Source organism: Narcine bancroftii, chromosome 8 (genome assembly GCF_036971445.1).
Source record: "Narcine bancroftii isolate sNarBan1 chromosome 8, sNarBan1.hap1, whole genome shotgun sequence".
Classification (NCBI taxonomy): domain Eukaryota; kingdom Metazoa; phylum Chordata; class Chondrichthyes; order Torpediniformes; family Narcinidae; genus Narcine; species Narcine bancroftii.
Genome location: NC_091476.1, coordinates 137458273 through 137477778, shown reverse-complemented (window position 1 = coordinate 137477778; position 19506 = coordinate 137458273). Strand labels below are relative to the sequence as shown.

At 38.8% G+C, this 19506-nt stretch overlaps 1 protein-coding gene across 9 annotated transcripts in view; it reads right to left on the bottom strand.

The window, feature by feature from the left end:
- The window catches only part of sik3 (SIK family kinase 3), a 249474-nt gene that overhangs the window by 78195 nt on the left and 151773 nt on the right, over positions 1–19506 (bottom strand). For 8 of the 9 annotated variants that reach the window (XM_069894969.1, XM_069894971.1, XM_069894972.1 and 5 more), the window contains one exon: positions 4315–4476. In XM_069894969.1, coding sequence (XP_069751070.1) covers positions 4315–4476 — 162 coding nt within the window. Of the gene's footprint in view, positions 1–4314; positions 4477–13312; positions 13412–19506 lie in introns of those variants that run through there. The other variant, XM_069894978.1, reaches the window with a different exon arrangement.

Here is a 19506-nt window from a genome sequence, read left to right as displayed (position 1 = left end):
TCTAAATTTAACACAACATCAATGAATATCTGCTTTCAACCTGTTTAGTTTGAATTGTATCAGTTACTTAGAATTTATTGGTGAGATCACACTTGGAGTGTTTTGTGTTGTTTTGATCTATAGCAAAGATAGCAGATAACTTTTTTTTATGAACAATTCAGTTGTTTTGAAGTTGTCATTGGCAATCATCAATTTCACAATGGCTAGATTTAAACTTGGCTGAGTTTCCCATGCCAGTGCTAACATTAAAAAGTCCAGAAATGTGACTTCAGTACTTCTACCAACTCCAGTGGACTACTGTTTTTAATTGATAAAAGAATTAATCAAAAGTTCTGAAGGGAACACTTTCCACCATTTGAAATACTCTTAAGCACAGCATGAGTAAAGCAACAGTCCACATCAATGATGATGCTTGCGAAATGACTTCTGTGAAAAAGTGGAGACACCTAGTCTGTGCAATTACAAAATAAGTTTTAAAAATGGCAGGATTCAGACACATGTTCTCCACATTGATGTGTTTTCATGCCATGCCAAAACTAGCTCCAGCAGATGATAAAACAATGCTAATGCAGACCAGAATTGGAAGAAGCAAGACTATCTCTAAGGGAGGATTGCCTGAATAGTGTGAAGCCTATTTTAAAACTAAACCTTTTGGTATTTGTTTTCAATTCCTCATTTTGAACTGATCTCTCTTCCACCCATGCTGAAGCAGAGTAATAACATTTGAATCAGCTATAAGAGCATACATTATCCAGAGTGTGCACCATAATCCTACACCTGCCAAGCCTTACAGACATCTCTCATTTTTTGGCCTTTTACAAAGTTATACATATTATAGGACAAGGTGAAAATCTTACAGAAAAATCACACAAGATGCAGCATATTCCAAGATATTAATAAACCATGGGATAGATATATGTGCATGCAACTCAGGAGACGGTTACACAGGAAGTACAAATACGAGGGAACATGGTAGGAATATGGGAACAGACCAAGAACAGTGAAGGAACCACACCCAGATGCAGTACCACAGCATTGTTGAGACCTTAAAAGGTTCAGCCTGCTGTCAGTCAGAAACCATCCCTACCAAACATTCCTGATGAAGAGCGCAGGCCTCAAAAGTCACCTGCTTTTTGCTTTCCATAGATGCAGTGTTAATACCAGTGTCCCTTCAGCACTTTTGTATGTTCCTTTTGTTCTCCAGCATCTGCAGGCTTCTGGTTTCCCATCCCTACCACTAGGAGTTTGAAACTTCTTGTGTTAGTTAACAGACATGTAATCCCATTGTGGACTGTTAAGGAGCCAGTTGAAGTAGGATTTGTAACTGCGTCATCACAATCACTGCACAGGTCACTAAATCAAATGAATACATTATCAAAATCAGATTTTTTATAAACAAAAAAATTGTTCCAAGACTATTCAACACAGCACCTATCGCTATCCATACACCCAAATATTGACCTGTTCTCCCGTTAAACCAAAGATAGCTGGCGTGTGCTCAACTTCATTTACTCAGTAAAATGAACAATTGAAATAGCTATTTAAATTAGCTTATTTCTGAAGAACCTGTATAAAGAACATGAAATACCTAAATAAGTGTATGAATCTTAAATGACTAAAAAGCCAGTACAGTTTTACTGGCAGATTCTTAAGTTACTCATGGTAACCATGGAATATAATGATGTATTATGAAACAAAAAGTCTGTACCAAAGATGGCCAAAACAGTCAATGCACAGTTAATGTATTGAATCATTTACAATTTTTGACCTTTTAGTCCTTGACAAGAATTACTGGAAAATTAGTAATATTGTTCTGATTATCAATATATTACAAGGCCACAATCAGGTTGGAGAAGCAACAATCACTCATGCCAAAATATTAGCAGCACTGACGTGATAAGTGAATAATTGTGGGACACAGTAATTGCATTTCTGTGCTCTCCTTTTCCTGAACACTTTTGCGTTATTGCTCTTCAAAGCTTTTTCTGAAGTCATCAATGGAGCAGAAAAATTTTGGCTGAGTCATGAAAATAAGGTTGTCTCCACACAAAGAACTTCAGTTAAGGGATTCATTACTTGATTTCACTCTAATAATGCAATTTATGACACATCAAGCCCGTGTTCAATTACCAAAAGATTTTGATCATAAAGTTGTAAGTTTTCACCAGTTTATTATACAGAACTGGCAGGAACACAGTTTGCATTGGCATGGGGACATAATGTGATGATGTAGAATCAGCTCCTGAGAATCGGGCTCTCACAAAAAAGTTTTTAAAAAAGAGAAAAAGAAGTAAAGAGATGGGAATGTGTAAGAAAGCACACAAGAAGTGACAGATATTATGTTACTACCTGTAAAAAGTAGAGAGGAGTAAGTTGTTGCATTTTATTTTAACATTAGCTGGAATTTTTTCTGCTTTTTTGCTTATTCTTTTCTCTGTTTTATCAGCTGGATGGGTTAAAGATAAATGTCTTGTAACAAGTTTTAGATTAGAGTTGAAACGTGGACGAAACCCCCATGAATTTTGACATGAACAGTGGAATAGAAAGGTGTTAAAACTGTGCAAACTCGAAGTACAGGCCGCAAAAGAACCAGGTTTACTGTGGTGTTATCGTGCATGGCTGACGAGACAAAGTTAAAACCCATAGTCTTCTTCAAATGCAAAATTAAACTGAAAATGAAATTCCCTCCAGCTATTTTTGTCCATTTTCGAGAAAAAGGATAGATAGATGAAAATGGTGTAAAACTATCAATAGGCAATATGTGTAACAGGTGCCCAGGCGGTTTATACAAAGAATGAAGTTTGCTGGCCTGGGATATGTTTCATAGCCACTTAACTGAGAAAACTAAAAGTATATTAGCACTACATAATACTTACATAGCAGTTATTCCCAGTGGTTTGACATCTATATTGCAACTTATCGAAGTCTGTTTGATCAAGCCATTCAAAGACCATGTGCACGAGGAATGGAATTCATGGATGTCAAGTGCAGTAAAGTCATTTACAAAAGGCAAGGCAATGCATGCTGCATCACTTTATATGCTGTGTAACTTCATGCTCAAGGCTTGGGACAAAGTTAAAGTAGAGACTGTGATAAAATCATTTAAAAAGTGCAATCTCTTGTACAATTGATGACACGGAAGATGATTTATTGTGGAACACTGACGATGAAGCTGAAACTACCTCATCAGATACAGACCGGGACCCATATAATGACTGTTTAAATGGTGAGAGTATGGATGTACTTGCCGCCATCTTTGCTTCAGACGATGATAATGAGAGTGATTTTGAAGGGTGCTAATTGTGTTGTTGTTTTCAATAAAAATTTCAATGAAAATCGGTCGCAGTTGGGTTTTTTTTGTTTTTCAACGGTTAACATACACCAAATCGATTTTTCAAGAGTCAACTTATATGTCAGATCAACGCAGACTGGATTTTAAGCTGAATTTTAAAGTGTCAAAAGTATATCCAGTGTACAAGTCAACTCCAATTTTTTGAGGTTTTTTTTTGAGTTTCACAACTCGACTTATACACCGAAATTTACAGTAGTTGAATTTTCTACCACAAGGAGCTATGAAGCATATGATAGCAATAAAATTGAGAGGAAGCTAAAATGAAATAAATACAAGGTAATGGTGATATTTGGCATAGAAGGAAACATTTATAGTAAAAACATTATCAGATATCAGATGAGTTGAATAGTTCATATCGTTCATTCTACATTTATTGAATTAGAAGAAATACTGAATAGCTATAATTATTTACTTATAAATAAAACAAAGAATTTGGAGCTGTAAGAATTGCTAAATCATTGTGAGAATGATGTAAAGTTGGACTAAAAGGTCAGTGGGCTAAGATTTGATGATAAATTTAAGAGATTTCATAATGTACATTAAATGCAAGAAAATTGTCTCCAATCATCTTTTGACTGTTCTTTGCATTGAATTATAGTTCCTATTTTCAACACTTCCTACTTTTTTGTATGAGGATACATCTCCACTTTACCTCTCTCCGATGCAGAGATATCAGGTAAAGGTTAGGAATCTGAAGGAATAGGATGTGAAATTTACAAATCATAATGCTGGGATTATCAAACATTTAATCTGCAAAATAGTGTGTATCATTGCAAACAAACAACTGAAAAAACATAAGCAGCCAAAGGTAACAGTGAAATGTGACAAGTGCACTTTATGTTGACTATAACTTGTTCAATGTCACATTTGCTCTCTTTTTGCCTGTTTCAACCCATGCATGGCAAAACTAATTACACAAAATTCTCCAGTTCATAAAAAAAGGCCAATTAAAGTCTACATACCTGCAATCTTTATGTTAAGGTTAGCATCCAGGAGCAGGTTTTCAGCCTTCAGATCTCGATGTACAATGTTTCGACAGTGACAAAAATGAACAGCTGCAACGATTTGTTTAAATTTTTTTCGGGCTTCCTTCTCTGCCATTCGTCCATGGGCCACAAGATGATCTACAGTTTTGAAAGATTCAGAGAAAATGAGGCACAGTTGAGGATCATGAATTAATTGACAGCTTCAACAAGTGGGTCCAAACCTGAAACATTTCTCTGCCTGACTTGGTGATCCTCTAGCATATTGCTTGTTCTTTCCTTTCAAACACTTCTTTCATAAATACATTGCTAAAAATAAAAGCATCAACTCCACCCTCACAATAGGGTTCTATTACAAGAGCTCAGTCACCCAATCAGGAAATAGTTTCACTCCAAGGGCAGTAGCATTTCAAAATCTGTAGATGCTCGAACAATTGGTGCTTTCAAGTCCAAGACAGTCACATTTCTGTAAGGTAGTTATCAAGGAATATGGATTTATAGTCCACATGAGTCAGAATCTAATGAACACCAGAGCAGACCCAGGGGGATTTTTTTCTTGTTCCTATATTTGTATATCTATCTGATCCAAATTCAAAGCAATTCAGATGTTATGAGAAAATACCCTCAAACTAGTCAACAAAATGAATGTTTCACTTTTATGAGAAATGTTCAAGTGGCAAAATCAAAGAATAGAATGTGCCAACAGACTAATGCTTCACTATTAGACAGAGAGAACAATGGGGTAAAAATTTACATTTTAATAAATGTACAAATGAATCATAACTGCAGAAAGGTTAAATTGCATGGACATTAACAAAATCTGAAAGTCAGGCAGGGCATCCACATGAAAGCATATAGGCAACACCATGTTATGGTGAGATGACATTCCTCGAAAACTGTCAGTACCGAGATTTTCTGGAACGCAACCCCCATTTTCACAATGAATCCCATATTATAATCAGGGATGTGTTCTTAAAGGGTGTTTTTCTCTCACATTAATGATGATAAAGTAACCTGTCAACATTTTTTAAAATCAGAGCCAACATTAGATTCTATGGATGAAAAGGCTTGTACAAAAGAAACAACAAATTTTGTTAAATTATATTCCTAGTCACTTAATACTGTGTGGTAATAAGATTTGGAAATAAACTACTATGTCCTTTGGGTTGGTGGTCGTAGCTGAGTCCTTCTATTGCCACAACCTCTCCAATCAGAGGACATGTGAACAGACATTTCTGAGTGCAACTTTATTTTCGTGCTCTTCATCTGCAAGTTATTTTCTTTGTTATGAGCAAGGCTCATAAATGAGTAAAGGATTTAGGAAGTGAAGAGATCAAGTAAAGGGATATGGTTCAAGGATTTGGGTTCATGAGAAAAAAGTGGTCTGGAAGCAGTTCAGGGAGTAAAGGATTAAGCATGATGACAGTAGAAATGAAATTCACCATTGATTAAATCAAAGCAGTATACTTTGGTAGAAGAATACAAAGGTCACTTGCTACTTGGAAGTTGAAAAGCCTATCTTAAATAGAGGCAGAAAGGAATCAGCAAAGTTGTGGCAGGTTAGCAGGGTTATGAAAAAACTGTGTCAAATATACTCTACCAGTGTGTGTGTCTTCTTTCCTCTGCAAGTTTTGAGCTACAGCCCAGGAGCTATAACCTTGAGCTATAATCTGGCTGCAGCAGTAGCAACCCCATTACAGTGGTGAACCCAACCGGTCAAAACAGCATTTTGGACCCGACAATGGAGCAACAACCTGAGATCAACGCTGTAGCGTTGAAACTGCCCTGCTTCTGGACCACTCAACCACGGGTGTGGTTTCAGCAAGCCAAGGCGCAGTTCGCCATTCGAAGGATCTCCAAGGACAACACGTGCTTCTACTACGTGATCAGCGCCCTCAACCAGGATACAAGAGGCTGGATTATCTATTTCCTCCAGCAGCCCCCAGAACAAAGAAGGTATATGGCCATCAAAGAGCTACTAACCCAAACTTTTGGGCTCTCAAAGCGCTAGTGCACTGCCCGTCTGCTGCATGTCAACAGTTTGGGGGACAGGACCCCATCCACCCTTATGAGCAACATGCTCGCAATTTGTGATGACCACACCTCCTGCAAATATTCCTGGAGATGCTGCCCAAGGACATTCGGCTGCTCATTGCAGAGAATTTCGCGGACCCCGAAAAGGTGGCCATTCGAGCAGACATAATATTAGTGGCAAAGAGAGACAACTGCGCTTTGATTGACCAGGTGACGATAGGACATCAACGGCACCTGGCCACGAGGAACACTGACCGGCCATCTGACCAACCAACTGTCCAAGCAACCGACCAACCAAAAGAGTTGGCTCACAGGTGAGCTGTACTATTATTATCATTAACAGAGGGGTTCCGATGCTGCTCCCCCTGCGCGTTCCAGGAAAGCACCCGGGCCGGCCGTCCTTAATGGCTGCAACGACTGACCAACTGCATAGCCTCCAACATATCCAGGACTCATTGTCAGACTGACGCTTCTTAGTGGACACTGGGGCACAATACAGCGTCATTCCCCACCTCCACCCCCCACACCAGCCTCGAGGCTCACTGTGGCAAAATGGGCAGAGAACTCCGAGCAACAAACGGTTCCAGTATCCAAACTTTCAGCACCCATTCCATGCCCCTCCACTTCACCTGGAAGTTCACAGTGGCAGCCGTGGAGCAACCACTTTTAGGTGCCAACTTCCTGAGGGCTCACTCTCAAGAGGCATCAACTGGTACACACCCGGATATCCAAATCGCTTTCTCTTAACAGCATCAAGCTCACCAACCCCCACCTGCACTTCGTGAGTACTGCCACCAACGAGTTCGACAAGATCCTAACAAATTTCCCCACCATCATCATGCCTCACTTCCATTCGGCAGAACCCAAACATGGAGTGAGGCACCAGATCATGACTGAGGGCCCTCCCCTCCATGCCAAGGTGTGCCATCTCCCCCCGAAAAACTTAGCTTGGCCAAGGACGAATTTTTAAAAGTGGAGGAACTGGTCATCGTGCGGTGCTCTGATAGCCTCTGGGCCTCACCCCTCCACATGGTCCCCAAGTCAGCATGTGGCTGAAGGCCATTCAGTGACTACCACCACCTCAATGAGGCTACCATTCTGGACAGAAATCCCATGCCCCATATTCAAGACTTTACTGCAAACTTACAGGGGCATGGATATTTTCAAAGATGGACCTCATCAGGGGCTATCACCAGATACTGGTTCACCCAAATGACATCCCAAAGACGACCCCTTTGGATTGTTTGAATTTCTCTGCATGCCCTTCGGGTTAAAAAAACATGGCTCAAACTTTCCAGAAGTTAATGGACACGGTGGGCCGGGATCTGCCCTTTGCATTCGTCTACCTCGACGACATTCTAATCGGCAACCACACCTGCTTATGGCAACTGTTCTCCACGCTGAGCGATTTTGGCCTCGCCATCAACCGGGGCCATTGGATCGATCGTCACAGGGCCAGACCATTGGCAGCGAAGTTGGAGGCAATCCTCTCTTTTCCCATGCCTTCAAGAGTTTGCAGGTATGGCCATCTTTAATTATAACTGCAGTGGCATGCATCATGAGCCCACTCTTTCCCCTCATGGCAAGGCCCAACAAAAACAATGGACCCAAGAGGCCACCGAGGCCTTCCAGGCCACTAAAAACGCCCTAGCCAATGCCACCCTCCTCATGCACCCCACGACAAATGCCTTGACCGCCCTCACCACAGACGCCTCCAGCACAGTGGTCGGGGATGTACTTGAGCAGCTCGTTGATGGTCATTGGCAATTGCTGGCCTTTTTCAGTAAACACCTCAGGCCACCAAAGCTCAAGTACAGTGCCTATGACAGAGAACTGTTATTCTTATACCTGGCAATTCGGCACTTTTGATACTTCTTGATGGGCAGGAAGTTTAAAATTTACACAGACCACAAACCCCTTACATTCACCTTCCATAAGGTGTCAGACCCATGGTCAGCCAAGCAAGAGCGGCACCTATCTTACATCTCATAATTTACTATGGACATTAAGCATATCGCTGGTAAATCCAACATAGAGGCCGATGCCCTATCCCAGCCAGCTATCTTGGCAATACACGATTCTAACCCTGGCATCGACTATACGGCCCTGGCAGAGGCACAGCAAGCAGACCCTGACATTCCAGTGTACCGGACAGCGCTCACTGGCTTACACCTGGAGGACATCCAAATCACCCCCAGCAATTGCACGCTGCTCTGCAACATCTTGACGGGTAAACCTCAACCCATTGTTCCAGCCGCATGGAGGAGGCGAGTGTTCAGCTCAGTCCATAACTTGGCTCACCCCACCATCAGAACTACTGTTAAGATGGTGGCGAGCAGGTACATCTGGCACAGCCTCCGCAAAGAGGTCGCTATGGGCCAGGACGTACACATTGCCAATCGTCCAAAATGCAGACCCACACCAAGGCCCCGCCACAGACATTTGAGCCTGCACATCGCTGGTTCAGCCCTTAACTGTGTCCGGAGGTGCAAGGTACATCCTCATACTGGTCAACTGGGTGGTCCAAGGTGGTGCCACTATCAGAGGCTTCCACTGAGGCATATGCACAGGCCCTACTCAACATTTGGATAGCGCGTTTTGGGGTCACCAAACACTTCACTTCAGACAGGGGGCCCAATTCACTTCTAGTTTGTAGACCACTTTAGCCCATACCCTGGGGACCCAACTCCATGGCATATCACCCACAAGCCAATGGGTTGGTGGAGAGGTTCCACAGCATTGGCACCCTGGCCCCCACCAAGCCCAGACCCCACGACCAGCCCCATATGTACATCAACAAGGATTTGGCCAATTGTAAATACATACTTGTTCGGCATGGGGCACAGAGACCTTATGAGGGGCCATACCATCTCATAAGAAACAATGGCTCGACCTGTCTTCTGGACATAAGTGGGAGAGAGGAGACTTTTACTATCGACTGGTTGAAACTGGCCTACTTAAACTCTGATCTGACCCCACCGTACAGGGATCGGCCTCCTGAGAACTCTGCCCCTATTGCCAGTTCTGTGGGGGGGGGGGAGTGGGGCGGTGGGGTTGTGTGGCAGCCCACAGCCCATAGCTCGGGCCAACACCGGTAATGACTGTCGAATGCAACAACCAGCAAGGCCTCGCATGGGCTGAGACGCCCATTTCCAAAGGTCACTGGTGCAACAGTGAAACTGGCCAACCACTGCCGGTGGATCACTGCCAATCGGGGCCCGGATGCTGGAACCAACCAATCAATGGCTGGCCCACTCAAGCCTCGCTCTGGTGGCGTCGGGGCTGAGCTCACTATAAAAGGCAAAGCTCCCCTGAATAAACTCAGTGTCGAATACACTCTACCAGCATGCATGTCTCCTTTCCTCTGCAAGTTTCGAGCTACAGCCAGGAGCTATAACCGTGAGCTATAACCTGGCTGCAGCAGTAGCGACCTCGCTACAATACATGCATTTACGTGGGACAAAACAAATGTTACAGGAGATGGGAAATAGAGGACTACACATAGGTTAGCAGGTACTGTATTTTAAAATCTGTCTTTCATAAGTTTTTTGAGAAAACTAAGGATTCTTCAAAACTAAGCTTTAAAAAATAACCCATTAGTCAGGACAAAATTAGTGTTTTTTTAAAAATAAAGATCCTATTACTAAACTTGCAAAATGCCAGCCACTTTTAATGATTAATAGCAATGATGGAAAGGTTGCAAGTGTTTTTTCTCCAGAATAACAAGAATGTACACTTCCACTGAGAACTATGATGAAAATAAATTAGGTACCCACATTGAATTATCATCAAGGTTGTAGCAGAGTAAAGGTGAAGAATAATGGCAAAAATTTAAATCTACCTAAAAGAACTTGAAAATGGCAAATATCCTGACAATTAGTGAAATGAATCAAGAGAAAGACTGCAGTGAAGTCATTGTAATTCTTGATGTTACTAAAAAAAAGGTTATATCAATGTGGGTATGGAATGGAAAGATTATACTATAACAGAGTTTCCCCAAGGAAAATGTTAAAAGGATTCTGTGATTCTCACTCTTCCTGCTTTTTCTCAAAGTACTCGATTTTGCAGCTTACAATTTCAAAAAATGTCTTTAATCTTAAATTATACAAATTAGCATTTTGATGGGATTTCATAAAATCACATGATATTAATTAGCAAATCATGAACAATAACTGAAAAAAATACAGTTCTTTTCAAGTAATATTCATTGAGGATGTAAACAATCATGAAAGTGTCAAGAACCTGACTGAGAATCCATATCCCAACAACAAATTTAAGTGTTACCAATAGTTATTAGTATACATAAAATTTAAACAAGTGAAATAGTATGCTTGTTCAAGAGGTAACGATTTATATTGATTATGGATCAAAAAAGTTAATTAGAAGCAGGAGTTAGGACCACACACAAGGTTGAGGAAATTGGCTGAATCATGAGAAATGGAAAATAAGAAGGTCATTCAACAACAAGGCAACAAGAGCTTATTCTCACATAGTAGCAACTAGAAAAAAAATCTCTGTATGTTTCACATGGGGACAGGGCAGGAGGATGGAGTAGAATTCACACATGAACAGATGCAAATGGAACATTAAATAATACCTGAAGGCACAGTTGAAGGTATAGATTTTACAAAGCAGAGAACTAAATTCAGAAGTGATAATAGGTGACATTTCATGAACAAGAACAAGAAGAATCAATTTGATTGTAAAATTGAAGTTATCAAACATATTTATCTCAGTTGAAATTATTTTGCTTTTATTGAAAATCATTCTTTCTTTGGCTTGGCTTCGCGGACGAAGATTTATGGAGGGGTATGTCCACGTCTGCTGCAGGCTCGTTGGTGACTGACGAGTCCGATGCGGGACAGGCAGGCACGGTTGCAGCGGTTGCAAGGAAAAATTGGTGGGTTGGGGTTGGTACACTTTATATAATTGCATTACCTGGAATTACAGAAACTATTCATAAAGTAAGAAAATCAATGATATCCCTAATTAATCGTAAGAAACCACATTCTATAATACTGTAATAAAGATGCCACATGGAACTTACTTTAAATTTTAATTCCTTAAATTAGAAACAGAGAGCAAAGAGCCCAGAGATGGGCCCTTAAAATTCATTGTTCTCAACATAAACTTGATGTCCTCTTGTTTTTGAGGGAAAGATTTTGACTATATACCATGACTATGTCTCTTCTAATCTTTTATACCTCTATCATGTCAGTTCTCGGCTTTCTTCACTTCCTTGCAAACTAGACCAACTAATCCAATCTCTCCCTGAAGCCAGACCGGGAATCCAGCTGAATTCCCTCCTCGCTCTCTTCAGCACAACCACAAGGTGGCAATCAGCGCTGCACAGAATTCTCCAAGTGCAGTCTAACCACAGGTTTGGAAAGCTACAAAAGTCCCACCCCAACTTCAATATTCTATCCCATTACCTAGGAAGGCAAGCATGGTTTATCATCCTATGGACTTGAAAGCCAATCACTATTCATCAACATTTCTTAACATCCTACTATTTATTATATACAACCCAGTCCCACCTCCCCCACTATTCAATATCCTAATTTGCAATGCCTCACACTTGTCAGGATTAACTTTCATCTGCTAATGCTCTATCAAACTTTCCATCCCATCTGTATCCCATTGTAGTATTCAACAATTTTCCTTGCCATCCACGAACCCAACAATTTCCATGTCATTTGCAGACATTAATTATACCTCCTCGTTTCAGATCCAAATCATGAACATACATCAAAAACATGCCAGCACCAATCCCTGAGATAAACTGTCAACTAAATCAGAGACTTTCAATCAGGAAAGCTTCCTACTACCACTAATTCTGTCTCCCATCGTCTCTTTTGGCTATGTGAGCACAAGCACCAAAAGTGCCTTGCAGCTGACCTTCACACTTCCCATCTTAAAATAATCAACTCATAACACCAGAAATTAATGTTATTTATATGCATGCACACAAACTGGATTTTATCTACATTTGCTGTACTAACATGCCTTGGGAAATTATGTTAATGCTGATTTTAGTCACTTACTGAGGTTGTCTATAAAGACATCTGAAACAATACTAATGTTGAGAAGAATCACAAATGGAGCCTCTGATTCTATGCAGCTACATACTTAGCTGTACATAGAGAAGCTCATCAGACTTTAAAGATCCCAAACCTATAGCAGCTACACCCAAAACGCAGACATGGTAAGGAGACATGAATGCCCTTCGCAAAGGGCAGCATAAAAAATCTACTAAACACTAGAGAACTAACAAAACAGTGAGAAAATTAAATCAATATTAAAAACAAAGGGTACTAGAAAATGTAATAAAATTGAAAAGCAATAAATCCTTGCAGCCCAATTATTTACAAAGCAATGGCTACCGGGATTGTGGATGCATTGGTTTTCATCTTTCAAATTGTTACTGCCGATTGGAGGAGAGCAAATCTGATCTCACTTTTCACTCAGGAAAAGAGAAAAAACACAGGGAACTATTTATCTAAACAGGGGTCTATTTAGGGAGGGAAAATGGTGGAGTCTATAATTAATGATATTAAGGATGTAATAACTAAGCATCAAGAAAATAATTATTGGACAGCACAGAATAGACATGGATAGATAAAAGAAAATTTATGTTTGAGTAATTTGTCAGAGTTCTTTAAAGGGCGGAATGGTCACCATAGTGGTTCGCGTGATGCTATTACAGCTCCAGTGATGGAGATCCAAATCCGGATCTGTCAATTGGGTATAATAGGGTGGAAGAGATGTTACAATGCTATACATCTAAAGCATTTTAAAAAATTTTTAAAATGACTAATTCAAAAGATTTTTTACAAATTTCCCATAGGCTAATCAACAAAATTAAATCTCAAAGAATTTGGGGTAAAATACTAATGTGGGTTAAGAGCTGCTTAACAGACAGAAAGCAAAGAGTGTTTCTCACATTGTCAGGCTTTTGACCAGCTATGTACCAAAGAGATCGGTGCTTGGGCCCAGCTGTTCACAATCTTTATCTATATTTTGACTGTGGGAAGAAAGAACATACTGGCAAAAGTACCTGATGATGCAAAACTAGATGGCATTATGATCAGGAGAATAATGTAAAAGGTAGACCAACTAAATGGGTAAAAACAAAGTAAATAAAATATAACATTGAAAAATATGTGTGCAAATTTTTTTTTTAATAGATTCGAAACACTGATGTACCCAAAACACTGAAAGCGAAGATTCAGATGCAGAACCAATTAAGGTTAATAGTATGTTACACTTTATTTCAAGAGGATTTACAAGATTGAGTCCATTTGGCTAATTGTAATTATAAAGGCCATTGGTGAAACCGTATTTTTAAAATTTAATTTTGACATACATTTCAGCCCACGAGCCCTTGCCGCCCAATTACACCTAATTGACCTACAACTTCCAGTATATTTTGAATGGTGGGAGGAACCCAGAACCCCTGGGAAAAACCCACGCATACATACTTACAGATTCAAACCACAGTCCCAATTGCTGGTACTATAGAGGCACTGCGCTCACCACTACTCCAACCGGACTGCCCCTCTGAGATTATATATCTCCTTCCCTAAAAGCATAGGCTTCCCAAAGAGAAAGGGCAACAAAAATTCTCCAGATTGCTTCCCAGAATGCTGTGCTTGCTGTATGAAGCGACTGAGTGCATCCTAGCTATATTCTCTGCAGCCTAGAAGAATTACAGATGATTTCATTTAAACTTTTACTTCTTCCAAGTCTTGACAAGCTGGTTGGTACATCCCCTAGCTGAAGCAGGCCTATGGTCTTGGAACATGGTGCAGCTTTTTAAGACTGAGGTAAGCCAACATTTCTTTAAGCAGAAGGCAGGAAATGCTTAAAATTCTCTATCCAGGAGGGCTGTAAACATTCTGTAATCTTTCAAAATAGAAATATGCTATTCATATAGTTCAGCTATGAACTAATGAATTACAGAGCAAGTTCAAAATGCTAAATGGCCTTTTGCTCAAAATTCTTAATTCCTGTGTTATTATGTGCTGCTTGATCCATATCCATATAACCTCAGCACCATCTACATCAGTACCATCAAAATCAAATATGGCTCTCCAAATTCTGATCCACCATCCCCCAACCCCTACCAACCAATATTGGGACCTGCTCCTTATCCCCACAACCACCAAGACCTTGCAAGTTCCCAAGTCATCATACAAAACCCAAAAAACCCACCTCCAGTAATTTTGATGCCAAGTTGCTGATCCATTCTAATATATCAATTATGGTTCACTAGAAATTCTAAAAGAAGAGTACAGGTGTGCATACTGATCTCTGTTGAGCAAGCAATTTTTTAAAAATCACTCTTTGATATTAAAAGTACTTTGATCCACTCCAAACATCTCTATAAATCCCTTAAATAAGAACTATGTAATATGGACACCAGCTTTGGAAGGAAATCTTATTTTGTTAGTTTAGAAAAATAAACACAAATACTTTTAAAATACATAACCAAAAGCTGATAAGTCGGGAACATCTCATTCTACTTTCTTCTTTCCCCACAAGGCTAAACGGTATTCATGTTCCAAAATATTTCCCAAATGTACAAATTGTTCTATTTACACATGATAACTGTTGCAGTCAACCAAAAATAAAATTGTAAGCCATGGTCTGGGAACATTTTTTTCATTCAGAGAGAGTGAATGGAAGACTTCAAATACAATTTTTTTTTAAAGTGGTGCAAATATAATTCATGATCCCCTATTTTAATGGGCAATCCACGTTGTGACAAGTTTCTATGTGCCATCTTTATTAATGCAGGCCTACATTAGAAAAATATTTGCAAAATTACTCTTTCATGTTACTCCTTAATAAGTGACAAACAAAAAGGCACACAACAGACCTTTGTCAATTTATGTAATATTTCAATTTACACAAGCATGCATTTCCCTACAGCATTTTTTTTTCTTTTTGTTATTGACATACCCACAAAAACTACATTAATAGCATGCATTAAGTTTGGAAATCCAGATAAATGTACATTGTACAATTCACCCAATAACTGTAATTCAAACTTAGGAACCTGTGTCACATCCTATTCTATAACACTTCTATAACAGACAAAAATTAGTTTTTGCTTGTTAGTGCTAAATGGGTGTATTCTCTGTGCTGCTCATGAGCATTCGACCCCAATATACAATCCCATTCAATACACTTCAACCAAATATTAAATGACTGATATTACAATGTCTATTTAGCACAGATGCCAAAAGGCAAATTTCAATCCCTGATAGGAAATATTGAGATTTTCTATGTTTAATGCAACTATGATAGACTGAATACAGAAAACTCTGCATTCTCCTTCATGTGACCGTGGAATTTGCTCAGTCTATGCCAAAGTGCCGTGCGTGTGCTATTATAGATGGGCCTTTGTATAGCATTCAGTTAAGCAGAGCTAAAGGAATGTGACACGTGCTGTTCTGTAAACATGGCTATGCTGGTTTCCATCTTTTTTCTATGCCTTTATTATTTATTTTTTAACAAAACTCAGGACAAGGAGCTACTTATTTAAGAATAAAGTAAAAGCTTTGAGCCAAATAAAAATACTGTGCCAGTGTCAAAGAGGCCGACATGTGCTTAGAGTATTTCAATATACAATGTATGAAATGTACTGTTTAAACTCTTTCACTCTTGTTTTCTGAATAAATAAGAAATCAATGATTAAAACTGGGGAATAGCCGAAATATATTCTCTCGAATCATTTTGTCTCATGGAATGCCTCAAACTTACTGGGTGGCATTTACAACCATAAACCAGTTATTCTAACACCATAAAAATTTGCTGTTGGCATCTTATGCATATGTAAGTATTAAAGAAAGTGCACACAGGATTTGCATTATTGATACCAAAACATCCAAGGGAATATACATCAGGACAGAATAAATTAAATCGTCATTTTACTCTTGTGAAACTAAGGCTAAAGTCTTTACAATTATGCAAGATTTTCACAGAGTGGTACAGAGAAAATGTTTTCTCTATTGGGATGAGATTAACCATCAATATGAGGCAGTCAAAACATTTAAAGAAGACCACTGAAGAAATATAAGCACATAAAATCTACAGGGAGTGGTTAAAGCAAGTAGAATAGAATTTCAGGGAGAAGCTGGACAGCCATATGAGGAAGAAAGGTAATATTGATAAATTTACCTGAAGAAAACAGTTTTTTTTAAAAAGAGGAGCATAATTTCTCACAAGAACTAGTTGGGACAAATGGCTGTTTCTCTGAGATAGGCTACACTGAATAATGTACCAGTAAATGCCAAAATATGCTGTATCACAAGGCCCAAATTGTTGCAATTAACCTGTCGGAGATAAAGAAAGGGTTCATAGTCAGTTATGTTGGGTAATGGTCGGGAGTAAGCTAGGGAGACAGGTTTGTGGGGTGCAAGGGAAGACCTCACATACTGTTTAAGGAGGCACTCCAGCTGTGGACTCAGTCGCTTAGGATTTCCTCAGGCAAAACAGCTTTAAATAACACCAAAAACATACATTATCAAAGTCTGTTTCGAAGCATTTTTGGTTGAAGTCAACATTGTTATACATAGTCAAGAATTGATATAACTTTATTTTAGAAATATTCCGAGTCACCAAATTGTTTAACATTTTCAACATCTTTAACGTTTTAAATATTGTACCCAAATACTACTTGATGGCATCACAGAGGGAAAAAAAATAAAATTTGTTATTTGCACATTGATCTGATATCAATAGCTTCCTATGGAGAATTAGTTTAGTCTGAGTAAAATAGAAGGAAAAATACTACAGCACAGAATTTCTTTTTGAATATTTCACTTTGAGAATTTTCAATCAACATGCAGTCAAAACAAAGAATAATCAAAAAGTAAAACATCAATATCCATAATATTAACAAAATACTACAAAAATCAATCTGCATGTCGATATTAAAGAAAGTGAGAAAAAAAGTCAACGTGTGATTCAATTGTTATCAAGAAAGAAAAATTACAATAATACTACAAAGATGCAAATTCAATGTCTTTGTTGAACCAAATGGTGAAAAGAAAACAGAAAGATAATAGAGAAAGAAGAATAAAATAAGAGGAACACTCCTACCCACCTCCCACCCCCCAAAGAAACAAGAAGTAAAAGTAAGAAAAAAGAATAAGAAAAAGAAAAGATCGGCTTCACCTTGGATAAACCTCATTCCCATCAAGGGACAAATAACATGACTTATCTAGGGTCCTGGGCGCTGTGAGAGACAGGAGTGGGGCGGGGGGGGGGGGGGGGGGTAAATCGATAAAGATTTACTCCAATGTACCTTAGGTATGAATTCCATATACATCATACCTGTTTCAGAGGTTACAAGTTATCTTCGCCAGGGGAACACAATTATGTATTTCTATTTTCCAGCGGGCTAAACCTAGTTGGAAATCAGAGTTCCAAGTAACTGCTATGCATTTCCTGGCCACTGCTAAAGGAAGCTTAATGAATTTTAATTGATATTTTGACAGCCTCATTTTAGATCTTACGTCTTCTAAATTCCCCAATAAAAATAATTCAGGTACCTGGAGGGTATCAAATTCTAGTATTTTTTTCCAGGAGATTACCCAAATCTTCCCAGAAAGGCCTCACTTTAGGACATGACCAGATTGAATGCAAACTACCTCTTTCTTGACCACATCAAAAATATTGGTCTGATATTTCCAATTTTAATTTATGACTTTTGTTACACAAGTTATATTGCACCAGCCAATACCTTATATTAATCGTGTTCATCATGCTGACCAAACATAAGTCAGACCAGCAAAATTGATCAATTTCTATACCCAAATTTGATTCCCACCTTTTTCTTGATTTATCAAGCCCTTGTTTAGGGGTTCCTACATGAAATTTGGAATACAGTTCTGAAATAAAAATTTTTGCACTACTCTTTCACTACACTGTGGTAAGGTTAGCGCTGGACCTAATTTGTCCCTTAAATAAGATCCTAACTGAAGATAGCAGAAAAAAGATGTATTTAAAACTCCATATTTATTCCTAATTTGCTCAAATGTCATAAATTGTCCCTGCTCATAACAATCCTCAATACATTTGATCTCTCTCTGGGACCAAACATCCAGGATTATATTATCAATCCTTAATGGAATTAACATATTTGAGCCAGGGGAAGGACACTTGACCCCATTTTATCCATTAATTTTATTCCATATTGCAATTATATACTTTAATAGGGGGTCTTCTTTAGAGACAAATAATAATTTAAAATTTAATTTATATATAAGGTTTTCTGGTATCCTCTCACCAACATTATGCAACTCCAATTTTCCCATGAAAATTTGTCTCCTCTGTCAAAGAGGGAGATGACAAACTTCAAATGGATTGCCCAAAAATATTTTTTGAAATCCTGGAGCGTTAATCCTCCCAATTCATAATTCCAAGCTAATTTATCAATAGAGACTCTGGAAGGATTACTTTTCCATAGAAACTTCCTGATGAATTTATTATGGTTTTGAAAGAATCTCTGAGGTATAGGAACAGGCAAACTTTGAAAAAAAGATTGTACTCTAAGCAACACGTTCATTTTAATACAGTTGATCCTTCCAAACAAAATTATTAGGAGGGTCAAAAAATACTACACCACAGATATCAGAATTTGATAAATTATTAGGTTTCAAATTTATTGTCAGAGAACATAAATGACATCACATAAGATTCATTTTCGTGCTAGCCCTCAAGAATTATGACTAATTGGTAGTGAAAAAAACTGTACACACTGTAAACATATAAACAAAGAACAGTAAACAGATAATGAATGTTAAAAAAAAACTGACTGTGCAATCCAGAGAAAATAAAAAAGAAAATTAATGAAGCGCACAAGTAAGAGTCCTTAAATGAGGTTCTAGCTACTTTCACATTGGCTTCTTGTCCTAGTAATTGACAGCCAATCAAATGGTTAAGGGTCCAGTGTGAAAGCTCTTTATACAGCACTCAGGCATCAAATCACACCGGGTATGATCCCTGGCATCAACTGACGCCTGGGTGCCAATTAGCTCAGTGTGAAAGGGACATGGACTATCCAGGGACAAAATAGTGACACATTGATGACAATTTTGCGTGAGTGCAGGAAAGTGAAGGAAACAA